Source organism: Triticum urartu, chromosome 4, assembly GCF_003073215.2.
Source record: "Triticum urartu cultivar G1812 chromosome 4, Tu2.1, whole genome shotgun sequence".
Lineage (NCBI taxonomy): Eukaryota > Viridiplantae > Streptophyta > Magnoliopsida > Poales > Poaceae > Triticum > Triticum urartu.
The window spans coordinates 547,095,806-547,114,530 of NC_053025.1; the positions used below are offsets into that span (position 1 = coordinate 547,095,806).

At 49.9% G+C, this 18,725-nt stretch overlaps 1 protein-coding gene across 4 annotated transcripts; it reads left to right on the forward strand.

Moving 5' to 3' along the window:
• Positions 1–563: 563 nt before the first annotated feature.
• On the forward strand, positions 564–6,365 carry LOC125552578 (BTB/POZ domain-containing protein NPY4-like). Of its 4 annotated transcripts, none has more exons than XM_048716179.1 (5): positions 564–781; positions 1,807–2,590; positions 3,700–3,769; positions 4,141–5,298; positions 5,552–6,365. In XM_048716179.1, the coding sequence occupies exons 2-5, from the start codon at positions 2,529–2,531 to the stop codon at positions 6,080–6,082; spliced, it is 1,821 nt and encodes a 606-aa protein (XP_048572136.1). In that variant the 5' UTR covers positions 564–781; positions 1,807–2,528; the 3' UTR covers positions 6,083–6,365. The 4 variants fall into 4 exon arrangements, with proteins under 4 accessions (XP_048572136.1, XP_048572135.1, XP_048572138.1 ...); XM_048716178.1 differs by lacking the exon at positions 564–781 and adding an exon at positions 827–1,080; XM_048716181.1 differs by lacking the exon at positions 564–781 and adding an exon at positions 1,105–1,322.
• Positions 6,366–18,725: the final 12,360 nt, after the last annotated feature.

The window sequence follows — 18,725 nt, forward strand, 5'->3', positions numbered from 1 at the left end:
TTCAGATTTCAAGGTGCATTAAATCATTGCATGCAAGTACTAAGAGAAAATTGACCAATGCATGTAATTTATGCACGCATGCATTGCAATTAATGCATTGGTAAACATATTTTTTTAGGAAAACAAGAGCATTAATTGGGTGCTTTTGCAAACTACAAAAAGTATTCCACCATTCACCATCTATCTTGGTTGGTGAGAACTTTGAATTGAGCCTTATAAACCAGAAAGAAGGGAGTACCTATTAAAAAGACGCCATAACAGGAGGAGTAATCCAGTAGGCAGGTATGAGCCGATCATCCAAAATCAATGGCACGCATACTATCATTTAGGAAGGCTTTCAATACTTCGGCATGGGCTATTATTTACTCCTCCTCCAGGCTACGCTACGCTGTAAAGACGTTGGTATAGACCCATACTGCACCATAAATACGTAGGTATATACCGTTTGCCAAACAAAAAATAAAAGGCAGCGTTGAGCAAAAGGCGCCGGGGCGAGGCAGCGGCACGGCGGCCACCACCACCACCCTGCGGCAGGAGCAGGACCGCGCGCGGGAGAGAGCTTTCTATTCCATTCCCCTCTCCTCTCCTGTGGAAAGCAAAGCAGAAGTGCAGGAGCAGTACGACGCGCGCACAGTGAGCTGAGGCCGTGGGCGCGGCGGCAAAGAAAACCCAACAAAGCCCAAAAGCGACGGATCGATCCCGGCAGCCCGGCTCCCTCAAAGGCCTTCCGCCCGAGCACCCGCTGCCCCCTTGCCGCTCGCTCGCTCCTTGGACGCTTGCGGTGAGCCTCTTCCTCCCTCCCTCCCCCCCTCCGATCTCCCCGCTTTCGCTTTCCCTGTTGCATATCGCTCCGTTTCACAGTGCATTGCGAGGAAAAAGAGAGAGCGGGGCGGTGGTAGTGGTGGCGCTGTCTCTCTGCTGCGGGTACTTGAGGAGGCACGCCGGGCCGCCTCGCTCCTCGCTCGCTCCTCGGGGTGTGGGTGCAGTGCAGTTCACGGCGGCCATTGGAGGGAGGGAGGAGGGCGCCTGCAAGCAAGCAGGCAAGAGCTAGCTTGCAAGGTCACCACCCTCTCGCCCGAGGTTAATCGCCACGCCCTCCTCCGCCTTTCTCCCGCTCCCAGCACAAGCACAAGCACGCACGCACGCACGCGGGCATCGGAGGGAGACACTCCTCCCAGCCGGGTCGACAGGGAGACACGGGCACATGCGCGCGCGCACTTGCGTCGCGTGGCCGCATCCTTCTCCCCGAGCAGGGCAGGGCACTTGCTGTTGGCGGCGAGCAGTTCTTGGGGCCGGCTCCGTCCGTCTTTTTCTCGGGGGAGGTGGGTCTGCCTCCGTCCTCGCACTGTTCCTCTTTCTCCGGTCATAGCCCGCCCTAATCCGCCCGCTTTCCGTTTGTTCTTGCGCGCTTTGTTGGGTTGGGTTGGTTTTGTTTTGTTGCCATCCCCGTGGCTCGCCTCGCTATAAATCTCGACGCCTCCCTCCCTCCACATGCTCCCTCGTGGCCGTCACATTGCGGCTGCAATTCCTGTGGGCTCAACGGGTTTTTAATCAATCAAATTCCGTTATCCCCCTCCCTCTCGCGTAATATAAGTAGGAGTATCTCTCTTCGTCCCGGCACAAGGCTGCGAGATCTTGCTACAAGATTCCTCCCCGCGCAAGCACGAGCGCAGACCGGAGCGAGCAAGTGGTCGCCGGTCCGGTCTCCCCGTTGCCTCCCCATTTGCACTAGAGAAAGATGCGCCGTGTCGATCAACTCGTTTAAAAAAATCTCGGCTAACTCTGTTTTCCCCGTTGTTTGTGCAGAGATTTGTAGGGTCTGGGAGGAGGAATGTGGACCGGTTGTTTATGCTAGGCGCGGGCGTTGGACACAAGATCCTGCCTGCGTGATTCTTTCTCTCCTTCTCGGTTTACCGGTGCTGTGGCGGGGGAAGGGAAATTTATTGCGGAAGATCTCAACCCGCCGGGATCAAGAAGGACGGACAGGCGGATTAAGAAATAGACAGTGGCAGGGGAGGAGGAGGAGGAGGAGGAGGAGGAGGAGGTGGGGCTGTGTCAGCTTTGTGCTTTGTGGGTGTCCGCCCCTCCCCGCCATTGTTTACTCCCCCTGAGGCGCTTGTGCTCCTCGCCGCCCGCAACACCGCCCCGCATAAGTAGGGTGGAGTGTGCCTCCCTCAAGGACCGATCCTGCCGCTGCCGCTATTGTTTCCGTTGTACGGGCGCCGGGCCGGGCACGTTGCCATATTCCGTCTCCCTCCCGCCGCCCCCCTCCCCGCCCCACCGGCCTACCCAAGTTGCTTCTGTTCCTTGTACTTGCTGTTTCTTTGCCGTCTGGACTCTGGAGCCGTTGATGTTCCTTCCCCGGACAAGTAGTATGATGGGTTAGCATAGCACACAAGTCGTCTTCTTCTTCCTCCTCCTGCGGTGGTGGTCTGCTCTGCTCTGCTCTGTGTGTGAGCGCATTGTTGGCCTGGGGGAGTGAGAAGCTGCATATTTTGTTCGTGCTTTGAACCTCTGCTTCTGTCAAGATGAAGTTCATGAAGCTTGGATCGAACCCGGACACCTTTCAGGACGATGGGAGCGAAGTCAGGTGAGTGATCCATTCATCCCTCCCCTTGCATGTTCATTCACCTTGTTCCTGTGCATTGTTTCTGTTTGCTTGCTTGCTACCTCTGGATCAGCATACAACCATCTCACCGCTTATTGGTTTTAGGTATTATTAATACATGATCCCAACAAGAACCGGTTTTTGTGTCAGTTCTCTTCATTTCTGCATCTCTGAAACTTCTGTCGAGCTTTAGCATATGAATTACTCCAGTCATATAGAGGGACCATAACAAAATGCTAATAACGGACAACCAGCATAAACAACTATGGTATCTTGTTTAGTTTTGTAGTACATGTGAGTATTATATTTCCCCAGCTTCTCAGATCCTTAAGGGTCAAAGTTCAAACCGTGGGACTACCACTTTCTTTTATATCCTCTCATTGTCAAATGTCTTGTGGGTAATATACCCTATCGTATCCAGGATATGTGCATGTTTTGTTCCTGGGATCCACACAAGTACCTTTAGTATGATTTCCTTTTTCCGGGGAGCCTTTTGTATGATGTTAACTGCTCCAAGTTTAATGTCGTCTACTTCAGCCTTGGTTAGAGCGGAATGGCCGTTATTTGTCGGATCTTTCTAAAGAACTAATGATATAGCTGCATGATTGAAAAAGTCCCCTAAAGATAACCGTACTCTTGGATATCCAAGTGCCTAAAGGGATTCTGAGTTGAGAACTTGGAAGTGATTTTAAAATGGTGCCTCATTTGAAGTTTTTGACGATCTTTCCAGTTATATTTGAATTGCTAAATATTAGTTCGTACTACATGTAAGTTCATTTCTTTTTTACAAAAATATTTAATTGGATACTGCTTTTGAGTTTTTTTTACTTTTTAGATTCTAAATGTGCACGGTTATTTCTCGTGTAACATTCATGATTTTTCATTGTGCATTCCCCATCTCTTTAAATGGTCTCATGCTAAATAGACAAATCTGTTATCCACTCATAGCAACAACAACAAAAATATTTGAACAAAATACTGTCTTGTCCTTCCAATTTATCAAATGATTACCAAAAAAAAGAAAGATATAACATGATTGCAGTTGCCTGTTCCTTTTTTATTTCTCTTATGAGAATTGTTTGTTTTTGCAGAATTGTGGAAACTGAATTGGTGAGTGATATCACTGTTCGTCTAGGGAACACAAAGTTTTACCTTCACAAGGTAAACAATTCAGTTCTCTTCATTTACCTTTTGCTGTAGACTGCTTTCATAAGATCTATGTTAGTAAAAATTAGTCGTACTTCAGAAGATCATGGCCTCATGTCTTTTTTGTTTACTTTTAGTTAGCAACTTATTCTCCTATTTCCATGTCGAAAAACCCTTGTACCATGTTCTTTTTATCTCATATTATTAGCCCTTGTGGTTTCACTCAAGTTAGTCTATTAATTTATGGTATGGAGTTCACACAATTCATTGATCCATTGCAGAGATGACATTGTTATATATTTTTCTTCTTTATCGAATGCACTGTTATATTTTCTAACGAATGAGCAGTTATATTTTCCTGATTTTTACTTCATCCGTCCATGCAGTTTCCACTTCTATCCAAGTGTGCTCGCTTTCAGAAGTTGATCCCAACTACTGGTGATGAAAATATCGATATCCACATCCATGACATTCCTGGTGGCCCAAAGGCTTTTGAGATATGTGCCAAGTTCTGTTATGGCATGGTTGTCACACTCAATGCGTATAATGTCGTTGCTGCCCGCTGCGCTGCGGAGTACTTGGAGATGAATGAAACTGTCGACAAGGGTAATCTGATCTACAAGATTGATGTCTTCCTCAGCTCAAGCATATTCAGGAGTTGGAAAGATTCCATTATTGTCCTTGGGACAACAAAAGCTCATTTACCATGGTCAGAGGATCTTAAGCTGGTTAGCCACTGCATTGATTCTATTGCTTCAAAAGCCTCTGTTGACACCTCCAAGGTTGAATGGTCATACACGTACAATCGCAAGAAGCTCTCAGCTGAGAATGACCTTGATATGCAATGGAATGGAGTCAAGAAGCAGCCGGCTGTGCCTAAGGATTGGTGGGTCGAGGATCTCACGGATCTCGACATCGATTCCTACAAGCAAGTCATATCAGCTATCAAAACAATGGGCATGGTGCCCAAGGATGCTGTTGGTGAGGCAATCAAAGCCTACACATACAAGAAGCTCCCCTCACTAAGCAAGGTTTCAATGATCCATGGTGATGGAAAGGTCCGAGCGATGCTAGTTACCATCACATGCTTGTTACCATCAGAGAAAGGCTCAGTCTCATGCAGCTTCCTGCTAAAGCTACTGAGGGCAACCAATCTGCTTAAATGTGGAGAGATGTGCAGGAAAGAGCTCGTGAAGAGAATTGGACGGCAGCTGGATGAAGCGTCCGTGTCTGATCTTCTTATTCCTACAGTCGATGGGGAGACAACTGGTTATGACATTGACATGATCCTTAGTATCGTCGAAGAGTATGTGAGGCAAGATAGCAAAAATGCTCAGAAACATAATGCTGAGGTGAACGGTCACGTGCAAGCACCTAGTGCATCTATGATCACAGTAGCAAAAATCGTTGATGGTTATCTCACCGAGGTTGCAAAGGACCCAAATACCCCTGTTTTGAAGTTCATCAATCTTGCTGAGGCAATTTCAGGCAATTCAAGGCCTTTCCATGATGGGATATATCGCGCCATTGACATGTATATGAAGGTACTCTTATAACTCATCATCTGCATGTACATTGCCTACTAAATCACTTTCTTGTGCATACTTCCAAATATATTCCTAATGTATCTGAATTGTTGCTGTTTTTGTTTTTGTTTATGAAATGTTTTTGCATTCTTTCCTGTCATCGCAACCAATATCTATGTATACATATAGATGCATATAGATTTCTCATTCCTTATGGTTCTATATTCGTTTGATAAACGCTTTACATTTTCTTCTCTGAAATTTTGAGCAGGAGCACCCAAGCCTAAGCAAGAGCGACAAGAAGAAGCTGTGCTGCCTCATGGACTGCAAGAAGTTGTCGCCAGAAGCATGCGCTCACGCCGTCCAGAACGAGCGCCTCCCTCTGAGAACCGTGGTTCAGGTGCTGTACCACGAGCAGACAAGGGCATCCGCGGCGGCAACCGTCCGAGCTGACAGCATCTGCATCGGCTCCTACGAGAGCTCAAGGTCAGGCGCCACAACCAACACTGAAGACGAGTGGGATGGAGTCATAGCGGTGGAGGACCTCAGCCTTTCATCAAAGACCACGAAGCTGGAGAAATGCCACAGCGCCGAGAAGAGCCACGGCAGCAGCAAGAGCACCACCAACGGCAAGGCCAAGGGCGGCGCGACGCCGAAGAAGGTGCTGGGGAAGATGCTGTCGAGCAAGGCGCTGACCGGGGAGCGAAGCAGCTCGGACTCGTCGGACAGCGCCATCTTGCGGAGCCAGGACCATCCCAAGAGGACTCCATCCAGGAGCACCAAGCCGTCGGCTGCTGCCTAGCCCTCCCTGCATCTCATCAAAAGAGTGGTGCTGGGGTTTTAGCTGCTGCTGCTGCTGCTGCTGCTGTCTCTTCTTCTTTATGAATGTTGCATAGAAGCAAGAACTAATGTTTTTTACAAGTCTGTAGGGATGTTATAATGTCAGGTCTGCTTTTAGGGGGATCTTGTTGTTTAGCATGTAGGCTTTGCCATGGAACCTGTGAGACCTTTGGTGCTACTGTGAGGTTTTATGCCGTTCACTCACTCCTGGTAGTTATAAGAAGCCTGATGTGTTTGGACCTTAAGTTGCTCTGGCCACAGCGACGACGTGATTTTAGATCACTACCAGGGTTCTGGATGTGATATCCTGAGCTAAGAATTGCAGATTAGCAGGTTTGGGTTAGAGACAAAATAAAGGATCAGTAAGGTACTGTAATCTAACCGAACCCAGCGAAGCATCGGCAAAACGTATCACTCTAAGAAATTAGTAGGGTTGTCAAACGTAACAAAAATGTGGTATCACAAACGCAAAGGACTAGCATGCAAATTTCTAACAAAAAATTGGACCATTTCTTGATCTAGAGTGAATTCCACTTTTTATTCTGTAGTTGTACATTTGTTTTTTTTTGAAAGAGAAGGTAGATCATGATCTACCTTATGCATTCAAAACAGGGCAAAAAACCTGGATAACAGGAGTCATATTACATGAAGGTGGTGTGGGCGCAACACAGCATGTGCAGCAGGCCACCACCAAGCCTAAGCAGGAAAAAATGAAAATAGAGGGAATTAGGCTTAGAGAAAAAGAGCAGCATAATTACACAAAGTAGCTAAATCTTGATCGCGTCGGGCTCTATGCTTCCAGAGATGAAGAAGCTGATGAATCTCATTGAAAGCCCGAGATGCAGTCCATGTCTCTGTCCTGAAGACAAGAGCGTTCCGGGCTGTCCAGAGAGCAACTGCAATCGCCGTAAAAGAGAATGTGTCAAAGCTTGCCGTACGTAGCCATGGCCTCCGCTGATAAAAAAGAAGGTTTGTAGGTCCGGGCAAGCATTGGCGATACCTTGCAGGCCGATCCTTTGCCAAACTGCATCTGCTAACCGGCATCGTAGAATAAGATGATGTATGGTTTCTGATGCGGGGCACCAATCGCAACCATTATGAGTTGTGATCTTCTAGTGTTTCTTCAGCATATTGTCCCTTGTGTTCACTCGGCCACGGATCGCTAACCAGAGGAAAACTCTGTATTTATTCGGAATAAGATTGTCCCAGATCTTGTCTTTCAAAGGGCACTGAACTCCTTTAAACGTGAGCATCTCATAGAAGAAATGTGTTCTAGGCTTGTTGTACAAACAGATTGGCCTCCGGGAATCTGCATGGTCCTCCACAGGTTGGATGCCGGTCAAGATGTCATTTAGAGCTTGCAATTCTCTGTTGGCTACGACAGTGAGGTTCGGATGTAGTTTGATGTCCCAAACTCCAGCATTGAACTGAGATGCAACCGAGCAGCTCTTGTTTTGGGCAAACGAGAAAAGTAAGCCACGAATCCTTCCAAAAAGAGATTCTAGATCCGTTACCCAAAACGCACCTGGTAGATTGTATAACAAGCTGAATGGTTGATTGCAGGCATCGCCAAATGGGAGTGTCCCCACTCCGTAGACGGCCCGGAAGTGTGTTGCTGCAGTATCTTTTGACGAACCATTCATAGCATGGAGCTCCGTGACCTTGAAAAATATTAGAAGTGAGCTTGCAGATCATTGCCATGTTATGCTCCTTTAAATTTCTGAGGCCAAGCCCGCCATTAATTTTTGGAAGAGTGACGAAATCCCATGCCACCAAACAGTGTCCGCCATTTGTAGAGTTCTTTCCTTGCCAAAGAAAACCTCATAAGATTCGCTCCAGTTTGTCTATAGATTGTTGTGGCCATATGAAACATGCCATGAAGTAATTGGGGATGGAGGCAAGTACATAATTAACGAGGGTGAGACGGCCGCCCCAGGAGAGGAAAGTGGCGAGCCAGACGGATAGCCTGCGGTCAACTCTGTGAATGACAGGCAGCAGCATCCCGTGACTGATTTTCTGTGAGGATAGAGGTAAACCCAGGTAGGTGCATGGGAAAGAGGAGATAGGACACTGCAGATTGTCAGCCACCCAATTGGAAGTGATATCATCCATGCACACTGGCACGAATGTGCTCTTGTTAAAGTTAATGTGCAGGCCAGTGAAGGCGGAGAACACATCCAAAATCCTCCTGACAACTTGTGCTTGCTCTTGCGTGCCTTTGATTAGCAGCAAAGTATCGTCTGCATACAGTAAAACTGGAAAAGGCCCATCTCGTTGAGAGGATGTTAGAGAGTTCCCCTATTATACTCAGAGATGCACATTTGTTGTAGGACATCAGCCATGAGAATAAAAAGATAAGGGGATAAAGCATCCCCTTGTCTTAGGCCACTCTGTAATTTAATCTTATCACCAATCTGTCCATTGATCAAGACACTTGAAGAGCCGGATGATAGCAGGTCGTTAATCCAATGTATCCATCGATCCCCAAAGCCTCGGGCTTCCATGATTTGATTTAGAGCATCCCAACTGACACTGTCAAAGGCTTTCTTGAAATCCAACTTAAGCACAATCATAGGGAGACGATGTTTATGAGCCTGCTGCTAATCAGGTGGTTGAATAATAAGTGCAGAAATTAAGGCTTTCTTAAGTGTTTCAATGGCTTCTAAACAATCATCATAAAAAACAAAAGGAATGTCCTTCTGCAAGAAACTAGTAAGAGGCCTAGAAATTTTTGAAAAGTCTTTGCTAAATCTCCTATAGAAACCAGCATGACCTAAGAAACTACGAATACCTTTTATATCTCTAGGACATGGCATTTTCTCAATTGCATCAACCTTAGCTTTGTCCACTTCAATACCTCTTTTAGAAATTTTATGACCCAAGACAATGCCTTCATTAACCATAAAGTGACACTTCTCATGTTGGTGTACAAAAATAGGGGCGCATCTATGTACCCCTTTTCCTGTGCACGGGCAGTCAGAGCCGCGCCCATGGCCACACCAAGCAGAACGAGGGAGGTGAGCCAAGGTAAGATCGAAGCCCAAGACAATCAAAGCAACGCCAAGGCCAAGACCACAAAGAGCAAAGGGACGAAGCAAGTTCCCCCGGCAAGACCCTTGCCGGGTGGCCTCAGCGGCCCCGACAAGACTCTTGCCGGGACAGCTCGCCCCGCACCAATAGAGCGAGCCACCCTTGAGCCCACGGCCCCCAGTGCCATCATCAGCGTGGGGCCAGGGCTCGGGAAGGCACCCCTGTGGTGGCATGCGGATCTTTGTGAAGACATATTCAAGATCAGATTAGAAGACAACGATTCTCGGCAAGACCCTTGCCAAGGAAGGCCACCAGACCCCCGACAAGATCCTTGCCGGGGATGACAACACGCCACGGCGAGACCCTTGCCGGGCCACCCGGCAAGGCCCTTGCCAAAGACACCGGCAAGGCCACCGCCAAGCCCACGTCAACCAAGCTTCCACCGCCGTTCACATGCAGCTGCCAGCCCAACCAGCTGGGCGGGCACCTGCGTGGCAACATGCATCTCCCAGGCCAACTCATCAAGCGCCTGCGTGGCGGCATGCAGATCTTCGTGAAGGCTCCACCACCGCGCCAACTCAGCTGCCTGCCTGCCTACATGGCACCGCACGCATCCCTGGCTGAGGCGCATGTCGAAGCGAGGAGGAGCGGCGACGGACGGGACGGGCCTCGCCCCCGTCCCCGATAAAGTAAGAGGACACCTAAGCGATGCATTAAATGCACCTTGTCCTGTAATACGAGGGATAACCTCGTGCCACTGTAGACCTTTCCACCTCCTGTGTGCCACTGTGGCGATCCCCTTTTCCTATAAAAGGAGGCCCGAGGGGACGAGGAGGGGGATTCGGCTCTTTCGAACCACACGCTAACCACAGCTAGTTCGAGAGCTCAAGAACTCTCAGAAATACACCCACCAAAGCAGGACTAGGGTTTTACGCATCCTCGCGGCCCTGCTCTCCTCGCAACCCTGCGCCCCGGCAACCGTAGTAGGGATTCTTGTGATCCCATAGGTGTCGTTCCACTCCGACATCCTTGGCGCACCAGGTAGGGGGCGCAATTGTGAGAATCTGGTCTAGTAGTTGGCCTAGCAGTTCCTCATCGCCATGGCCCCTAAGAAGAGGACGGCTACGGCGGTCGATTCGTTGGGAGCCGAACGACCCGTGCCAGTGCGGACGAGCAGCAGACCAGTCGTAGACAGGACCCGGGCCGCGGCCTGCGAGCACCAGCATCGCCCAGGCAGTCGGAGCGTGGCGAGCGGCGTCGTTCGTGCGCCAGACGACCGGCTACACGTCGCCGGATCCAAGGACGGAGCTGGGGCCCCCGCAAGCGGCGCGGGGCCCTCCAGGGGCATCGTTGTGCCGACTCCAGGCGGCGGGGCGACCTCCAGGACGCCTACACCGGCGACCACCGCACGCTCTTCCCATGGTGTGCGCGCCGAGCAGCGTCACCATGATGGTGACCCTGGGCGCCACCGTGGGAAGAGCCCTGTGCGTCATCGGCAAGATGAGGGGGTTCAGCACGCTCGCCGAAGCGCTGGCGAAAATGGCACGCAGCCGCTGGGTCGTTATGGAGCTCCTTCTAACGTAGTTAGAAGTCGAAGCGCGTCGCGATCCGCACAGCTGTCGCCGCCGCCCACGCCAGCGGAAGCTTTGGCACGCGCACAGCTGCTCCTCGAGTTCCCTCCTGCCGCGGAGAAGCTCGACGAATGGAGGGCCACCATCCGGAGCCTTGTTGCCGTCGCAAACAAAGACGATTTGTGACCAGCGGGGCCCTCGGGCCGGCACTCCATCGAACCACCACATGCTGGCACTGGGAGGACCGAGGGAGCTGCAGTCACGGTGCATTCTCCTCCTCCTCGCCGGCCGCCGCGGGCGTCGGCCCGTCGCGACGACGCTTGTGATAACATCTCCATAGTGTCGTCCGACCCGTGGACCCTCCGCGACCAGCGCCAGGTCCTTCGGGAGCGAGCTCACGAAGACGCTCGAACCACCGTCGAGCGCCGGCGCGAAACGCGCCACCAGTCGGACAAGCGGGCAGGACCCGCTATGGACCACCCGGCACCGGGGGGCCCCGGTGGCCTACCTTACGAGGTGGGCTGCCCGGCTTTTACCCGTGAGCTGAGGCAGTTCCAGTGACCGTCCCACCGCACGTTCAAGCCCGACGTCGGCGAGAAGTACACCGGCAAGACCCATCCATCCGAGTTCCTCAGCATCTACACCATCGCGATGCAGGCCGCTGGGGCTCGCGACGACAAGGTGCTTGCCAACTATTTCCCGCTGGCGCTCAAGCCCAATGTGATGTCTTGGTTGATGCACTTGCCGGTGGATTCCATTTCTTCCTGGTCAGATCTGTGCCATGAGTTCGTTGGCGCCATCACAGGAGGCCACCAAGCTCATGGCTAGGCCAGCGATCTGCATATCATTCCCTAGAAGGAAGGGGAGACCCTGCGCAAGTACATCCAGAGATTCAGCCAGGTGCAGTACAACATCCCCGACGTTCATCCCGCCGCTGTGATTAGCGCGTTCCACCAGAACATACGCAATCTCAAGATGCGCGAGGAGCTAGCGATGACCAAGGTTAAGGATGTGGCTGAGCTCTACATTTTGGCCGATAGGTGCGCCCGAGCTGAAGAGGGAAGGAAGTACCCCGGTGAAGACGCCAACGCGAAAACTGACTCTACTGATGAAGACGCCGCCACCCCAACGAAGAAGAGTCGGCGTCGCAACAGGAAACGCAAAGGCAAGGCCGTGCTTGCCGTTGAGGGATCTGATGATACCGATGCTGACAAGAAGGTCAAGGCAGACTCCCCTGGCAAGGAGATTGCCGGGTGCGCCGCCTGCCGGGCCCTGGCGGCTACCGACAAGCCAGGAAGCTCCGGCAAGCAATACTGCAAGATCCACCGCACCAAGGGCCACGACCTCCAGAACTGCCGACAAGTCGAGCTGCTTGTTGGGAAGCAAAAGGCTGAGTACGAAAGGAGGGATAAGGAGAAGGACCAGGATGGTGCTGAGGGATCCGGCAAGAAGTGTGGCGGCCAAGGAGGCTGCCCCGGCAAGGACAACCAGCAAGAGAGGCCCGCCCGGGGCCGCAACAAGAAACAAGAAGACGACGATCACAACGAGGACGACGAGTCTAGTGAGCAAGGGTTCCAGAAGGCTACGGAGGCCATGTGCATCGATGACGGCGCCTTGCTGCATACCTCTCACCCCAGCTCAAGCAGTGGGCGCGTGAGATTACAGCAGCAGAGCCGTCGTTCGACGCTCAGAAGCCGCTGAAGTGGTCCAGCACGCCCCTCATCTTTGACGCCGAGGACCACCCTGACCGCACTACCGCGGTCGGGTGTTCGCCATTGTTGGTCTCGCCAACAATACGCAACCTCAGGGTGAACAAGATGTTGGTTGACGGCGGGGCCGGCCTGAACCTGATCTCGCCTGCCGTGATCAAAAGGTTGCAAATCCTTGATGGAGACCTCAAGGAAACATGCACGTTTCAAGGGGTCAATCCGGGGAGGAGCCAGCCGAAGGGAAAGGTCACACTGCCCGTGACATTGGGAGGAGAGTTGAACTACAGGACGGAGAGGATCATCTTCGACGTGGCCGAGATCCCCTTGCCCTACAATGGGATCCTCGGCCGCTCAGCATTGGCCAAGTTCATGGCGACGTCACACTACGCCTACAACATGCTAAAGATGCCCGGGCCGTTGACCATCATCTCCGTCCCCTCCGACAAGAAGGACGCGCTGATCTGCGCCGACCAACTCTACCGGGAAGCAGTTGCAGCAGCTACTGTCAAGGCACCTGCTCCTGCCGTTGACGGCCCGGGAGGGAAAAAGGAGCCCGATAAGACCTCTCGCACCCACTCCGGCAAGCGCACCTCCTCGGAGTGTTGTGCTACCGTTGAGGACGTGCAAGAGAGCTCTACCGACAAGAGCAAGAGATCCAGAGCCGAGCTGCCGCATACCAAGAAGGTGCCCGTCGGGGAAGATGGCACGGGAGGGGCCTTCATCATAGGCTCCACCCTCGACAGCAAATAGGAAGGCGCGCTCGTCACCTTCCTGCGGGAAAATGTCGACGTGTTTGCATGGCAAGCATCCGACATCCCCAGTGTTCCCAGGGAGGTGATTGAGCACCACCTAGCTGTCTGCCCCCACGCACGGCCCGTCAAGAAGAAAGTCAGAAAGCAGGCTTTGGAAAGGCAGGAGTTCATCACAGAGGAGATCAGGAAGTTGGAAGCGGCAGGTTTGGTGAGAGTGGTGCTCCACCCGACGTGGTTGGCCAATCCAGTAGTGGTGCGCAAGGCGAATGGGAAGTAGAGGCCGTGTATTGATTACACATATATTAATAAGGCTTGCCCTAAGGACCCCTTCCTGTTGCCGCGCATCGACCAGATTGTTGACTCCACGGCCGGGTGCGATCTGTTATCATTCCTCGATGCCTACTCAGGCTACCACCAAATCTTCATGACAAGAGAGGATGAAGAGCAGACGGCATTCATCACCCCATGTGGTACGTATTGCTTTTTACGGATGCCTTTCGGGTTGAAGAGTGCTGGCTCAACGTTTGCAAGAGCAGTACAAATTGGTTTTGAACCTCAGCTCCATAGAAATATGGAGGCCTACATGGATGACATAGTGGTCAAAACCAAGGACGGGCCAACTCTTGTGCAAGATCTGGAAGAGACATTTGCTAACCTGCGCAAGATCAACCTCAAGCTGAACCCTGAGAAGTGCGTCTTCGGCGTTCTGTCCGGCAAGCTTCTTGGATTCTTTGTGTCGCAGCGTGGGATCGAGGCAAACCCAGACAAGATTAAGGCTATTGAGTAGATCGAGGCGCCCAAGCGGATCAAGGATGTGCGTCGGCTCACCGGCTGCGTTGCCGCCATGAGCTGGTTCATCTCCAAGTCCGCCGAGCGTGCCCTTCCCTTCTTCAAAATCTTGAAGAAGGCAGGCCCAATAGAGTGGACACCAGAAGCCGAAGCAGCACTGCAGGATCTGAAGAAATACCTTTCCTCCACGCCGATACTGCTTGCGCCTAAATCACAAGAGCCGTTGCTGCTGTATCTGGCGGCGATGAATCAAGTGGTCAACGCCGTACTGGTGGCACAAAGGGAGGTCGACGAGGCGGCGGCAATGGCGGCAGAACCAGCGGATGGCAAGCCAAAGATTCCCCCGGCAGGGCCTGGTGCCGACAAGGCGCAGCCCCCGACGGAGTCTGGTGCCACCAAGGCAATGCCCGCGCAGTCGAGTGAAGTGGTGCCAAAGAAGAAGATGATGCAGCACCCGATTTACTTTGTCAGCTCCCTCTTGCAGCGGTCTAGGTCGAGGTATTCCGGCGTGCAAAAATTGCTCTTCGGCCTCCTTATGGCCTCGAGGAAGCTGCGTCACTACTTCCAGGCCCACGAGATCACTATCGTCACCCGCCCCCCGTTGCAACAGATACTGCACAACCCGGACGCAACCGGAAGGATTGTGGAATGGGCCTTGGAGCTGTCAAGTTTCGGTTTAAAGTTTGAAAGTACCTCGACAATTCAGAGCAGAGTCTTGGCGGAATTCATCGCAGAATGGACCTCGACGCCTGACGAAGAAATCCAGGAGACCACTCTCCCCGGCAAGGAAGCACACCGCGACTGTATCATGTACTTTGATTGGGCTTTCTCGCTGCAAGGCGCTGGTGCCGGTGTGCTACTCGTTGCACCCACCGGAGAACACCTCAAGTACGTGATCCAGATGCACTTCCCCAGGGAGGTGTCCACCAACAACACCGTCGAGTACGAGGGATTGCTTGCTGGTCTCAGGATTGCGACAGACCTCGGGGTTAAGAAGCTCATCGTCAGGGGCGACTCGCAACTCATTGTCAGGCAGGTCAACAAGGATTATCAGAGCCCATTGATGGAAGCCTACGTAGATGAGGTGAGGAAGCTGGAGGAACGCTTTGACGGTATCCAGGCGGAGCACGTCCCTCGAGCGGAGAACGACATCACCGATTACCTCTCAAAGCGTGCCGCATTCAAGCTACCTATGGAACCAGGTACCTTTTTGCTCCGGTTAACTCAACCATCTGTCGAACCATCAGCGGGGCAGAACAAGCAGAGGAAATCAGGTCCCGGCAAGTACTTTCCTACCGAGCCCCCTAGGGCTACCGGCAAGGGTGCTGCCGCGGACGCTGAGCCTGCCCAAGAGCGACTGACTCCGACAGGGCGTCAAGCCCTGGCCATAGAGACAACCGCTCTCATGGCGGAATAAATGCCTTTGGTCCTTGCTACCTCTTGAGCACTGCGTTCGTTTTCCCTGAAGAGGAAGGGATGATGCAGCAAAGTAGCGTCAGTATTTCCCTCAGTTTTTGAGAACCAAGGTATCAATCCAGTAGGAGGCTACGCGCGAGTCCCTCGTACCTGCACAAAACAAATAAATCCTCGCAACCAACACAAATAGGGGTTGTCAATCCCTATAAGGCCACTTACGAGAGTGAGATCTGATAGATATGATAAGATAATATTTTTGGTATTTTTATGATAAAGATGCAAAGTAAAATAAAGGCAAAGTAAATAGCAAAGGAAGTAACTAAGTAGTAGGAGATCAATATGATAAAGATAGACCCGGGGGCCATAGGTTTCACTAGTGGCTTCTCTCGAGAGCATAAGTATTCTATGGTGGGTGAACAAATTACTGTTGAGCAATTGACAGAACTGAGCATAGTTATGAGAATATCTAGGTATGATCATGTATATAGGCATCACGTCCGAGACAAGTAGACCGACTCCTGCCTGCATCTACTACTATTACTCCACTCATCGACCGCTCTCCAGCATGCATCTAGAGTATTAAGTTAAAAACAAAGTAACGCCTTAAGCAAGATGACATGATGTAGAGGGATAGACTCATGCAATATGAAGAAAACCCCATCTTGTTATCCTCGATGGCAACAATACAATACGTGCCTTGCTGCCCTTAGTTTCATCGGGAAAGGACACCGCAAGATTGAACCCAAAGCTAAGCACTTCTCCCATTGCAAGAAAGATCAATCTAGTAGGCCAAACCAAACTGATAATTCGAAGAGACTTGCAAAGATAACCAATCATACATAAAAGAATTCAGAGAAGATTCAAATATTATTCATAGGTAGACTTGATCATAAACCCACAATTCATCGGTCTCAACAAACACACCGCAAAAAGAAGATTACATCGAATAGTTCTCTACAAGAGAGGGGGAGAACGTTGTATTGAGATCCAAAAAGAGAGAAGAAGCCATCTAACTACTAATTATGGACCCGTAGGTCTGAGGTAAACTACTCACACTTCATCGGAGAGGCTATGGTGTTGATGTAGAAGCCCTCCGTGATCGATGCCCCCTCCGGCGGAGCTCCGGAACAGGCTCCAAGATGGGATCTCGTGGATACAGAAAGTTACGGCGGTGGAATTAGGGTTTTGTCTCCGTATATGATCGTTTGGGGTACGTGGATATATATAGGAGGAAGGAGTATGTCCGTGGAGCAACAAGGGGCCCACGAGGGTGGAGGGCGCGCCTGGTGGGGGTGGGCGTGCCCCCCTACCTTGTGGCCTCCTGTTTCTTTTCTTGACGTAGGGTCCAAATCTCTCTAGTCTTATTCGTTGAGAAAATCACGTTTCCGAAGGTTTCATTCCGTTTGGACTCCATTTGATATTCCTTTTCTTCGAAACCCTAAAACAGGCAAAAAAACAGCAATTCTGGGCTGGGCCTCCGGTTAATAGGTTAGTCCCAAAAATAATATAAAAGTGGATAATAAATCCCAATAATGTCCAAAACAGTAGATAATATAGCATGGAGCAATCAAAAATTATAGATACGTTGGAGACATATCAAGCATCCCCAAGCTTAATTCCTGCTCGTGCTCGAGTAGGTAAATGATAAAAACAGAATTTTTGATGTGGAATGGTTCCTAACATATTTCTCAATGTAATTTTTCTTTATTGTGGCATGAATGTTCAGATCCGAAAGATTCAAGATAAAAGTTTAATATTCACAAAGAAATAATAATACTTCAAGCATACTAACTAAGCAATCATGTCTTCTCAAAATAACATGGCTAAAGAAAGTTATCCCTACAAAATCATATAGTCTGGCTATGCTCTATCTTCACCACACAAAATATTTAAATCATGCACAACCCCGATGACAAGCCAAGCAATTGTTTCATACTCTTGACATTCTCAAAACTTTTTCAATTTTCACGCAATACATGAGCGTGAGCCATGGATATAGCACTATAGGTGGAATAGAGTGGTGGTTGTGGAGAAGACAAAAAGGGAGAAGATAGTCTCACATCAACTAGGCGTATCAACGGGCTATGGAGATGCCCATCAATAGATATCAATGTGAGTGAATAGGGATTGCCATGCAACGGATGCACTACCGCTATAAGTATATGAAGCTCAAAAAGGAAACTAAGTGGGTGTGCATCCAACTTGCTTGCTCATGAAGACCTAGGGCAATTTGAGGAAGCCCATCATTGGAATATACAAGTCAAGTTCTATACTGAAAGATTCCCACTAGTGTATGAAAGTGATAACATGAGAGACTCTCTACTATGAAGATCATGGTGTTACTTTGAAGCACAAGTGTGGTAAAATGATAGTAACATTGTCCCTTCTCTCTTTTTCTCTCATTTTTTTCTTTTTCTCTATTTTTTATTTGGGCCTTTTCTCTTTTTTTATATGGAATCTTTTCATTCTTTCTTTTTATTTTTCGTCCGGAGTCTCATCCCGACTTGTGGGGGAATCATAGTCTCCATCATCCTTTCCTCACTGGGACAATGCTGTGATAATGATGATCATCACACTTTTATTTTTCTTACAACTCAACAATTACAACTCGATGCTTAGAACAAAATATGACTCTATATGAATGCCTCCGGCGGTGTACCGGGATATGCAATGATACATGAGTGACATGTATGAAAGAATTATGAATGGTGGCTTTGCCACAAATACGATGTCAACTACATGATCATGCTAAGCAATATGACAATGATGGAGTGTGTCATAATAAACGGAACGGTGGAAAGTTGCATGGCAATATATCTCGGAATGGCTATGGAAATGCCATAATAGGTAGGTATGGTGGCTGTTTTGAGGAAGTTATATGGTGGGTGTATGATACCGGCGAAAGGTGCACGGTATTAGAGAGGCTAGCAAAGGTGGAAGGGTGAGAGTGCGTATAATCCATGGACTCAACATTAGTCATAAAGAACTCATATACTTATTGCAAAAATCTACAAGTTATCAAAGCAAAGTATTACGCGCATGCTCCTAGGGGGATAGATTGGTAGGAAAAGACCATCGCTCGTCCCCGACCGCCACTCATAAGGAAGGCAATCAAAAAATAAATCATGCTCCGACTTCATCACATAACGGTTCACCATACGTGCATGCTATTGGAATCACAAACTTCAACACAAGTATTTCTCAAATTCACAACTACTCAACTAGCACAACTTTAATATCACCATCTTTATATCTCAAAACAATTATCAAGTATCAAACTTATCATAGTATTCAACACACTCATAAGAAAGTTTTATTATTAATCTTGTATACCAAGC

Excerpts from the sequence above, each read along its gene's own strand:
- LOC125552578 (XM_048716179.1), top strand. The coding sequence starts at position 2,529 with ATGAAGTTCATGAAGCTTGGATCGAACCCGGACACCTTTCAGGACGAT. Across the intron at positions 2,591-3,699 it reads GACGATGGGAGCGAAGTCAG|AATTGTGGAAACTGAATTGG; the intron begins GTGAGTGATCCA and ends TTGTTTTTGCAG. Across the intron at positions 3,770-4,140 it reads CAAAGTTTTACCTTCACAAG|TTTCCACTTCTATCCAAGTG; the intron begins GTAAACAATTCA and ends CCGTCCATGCAG.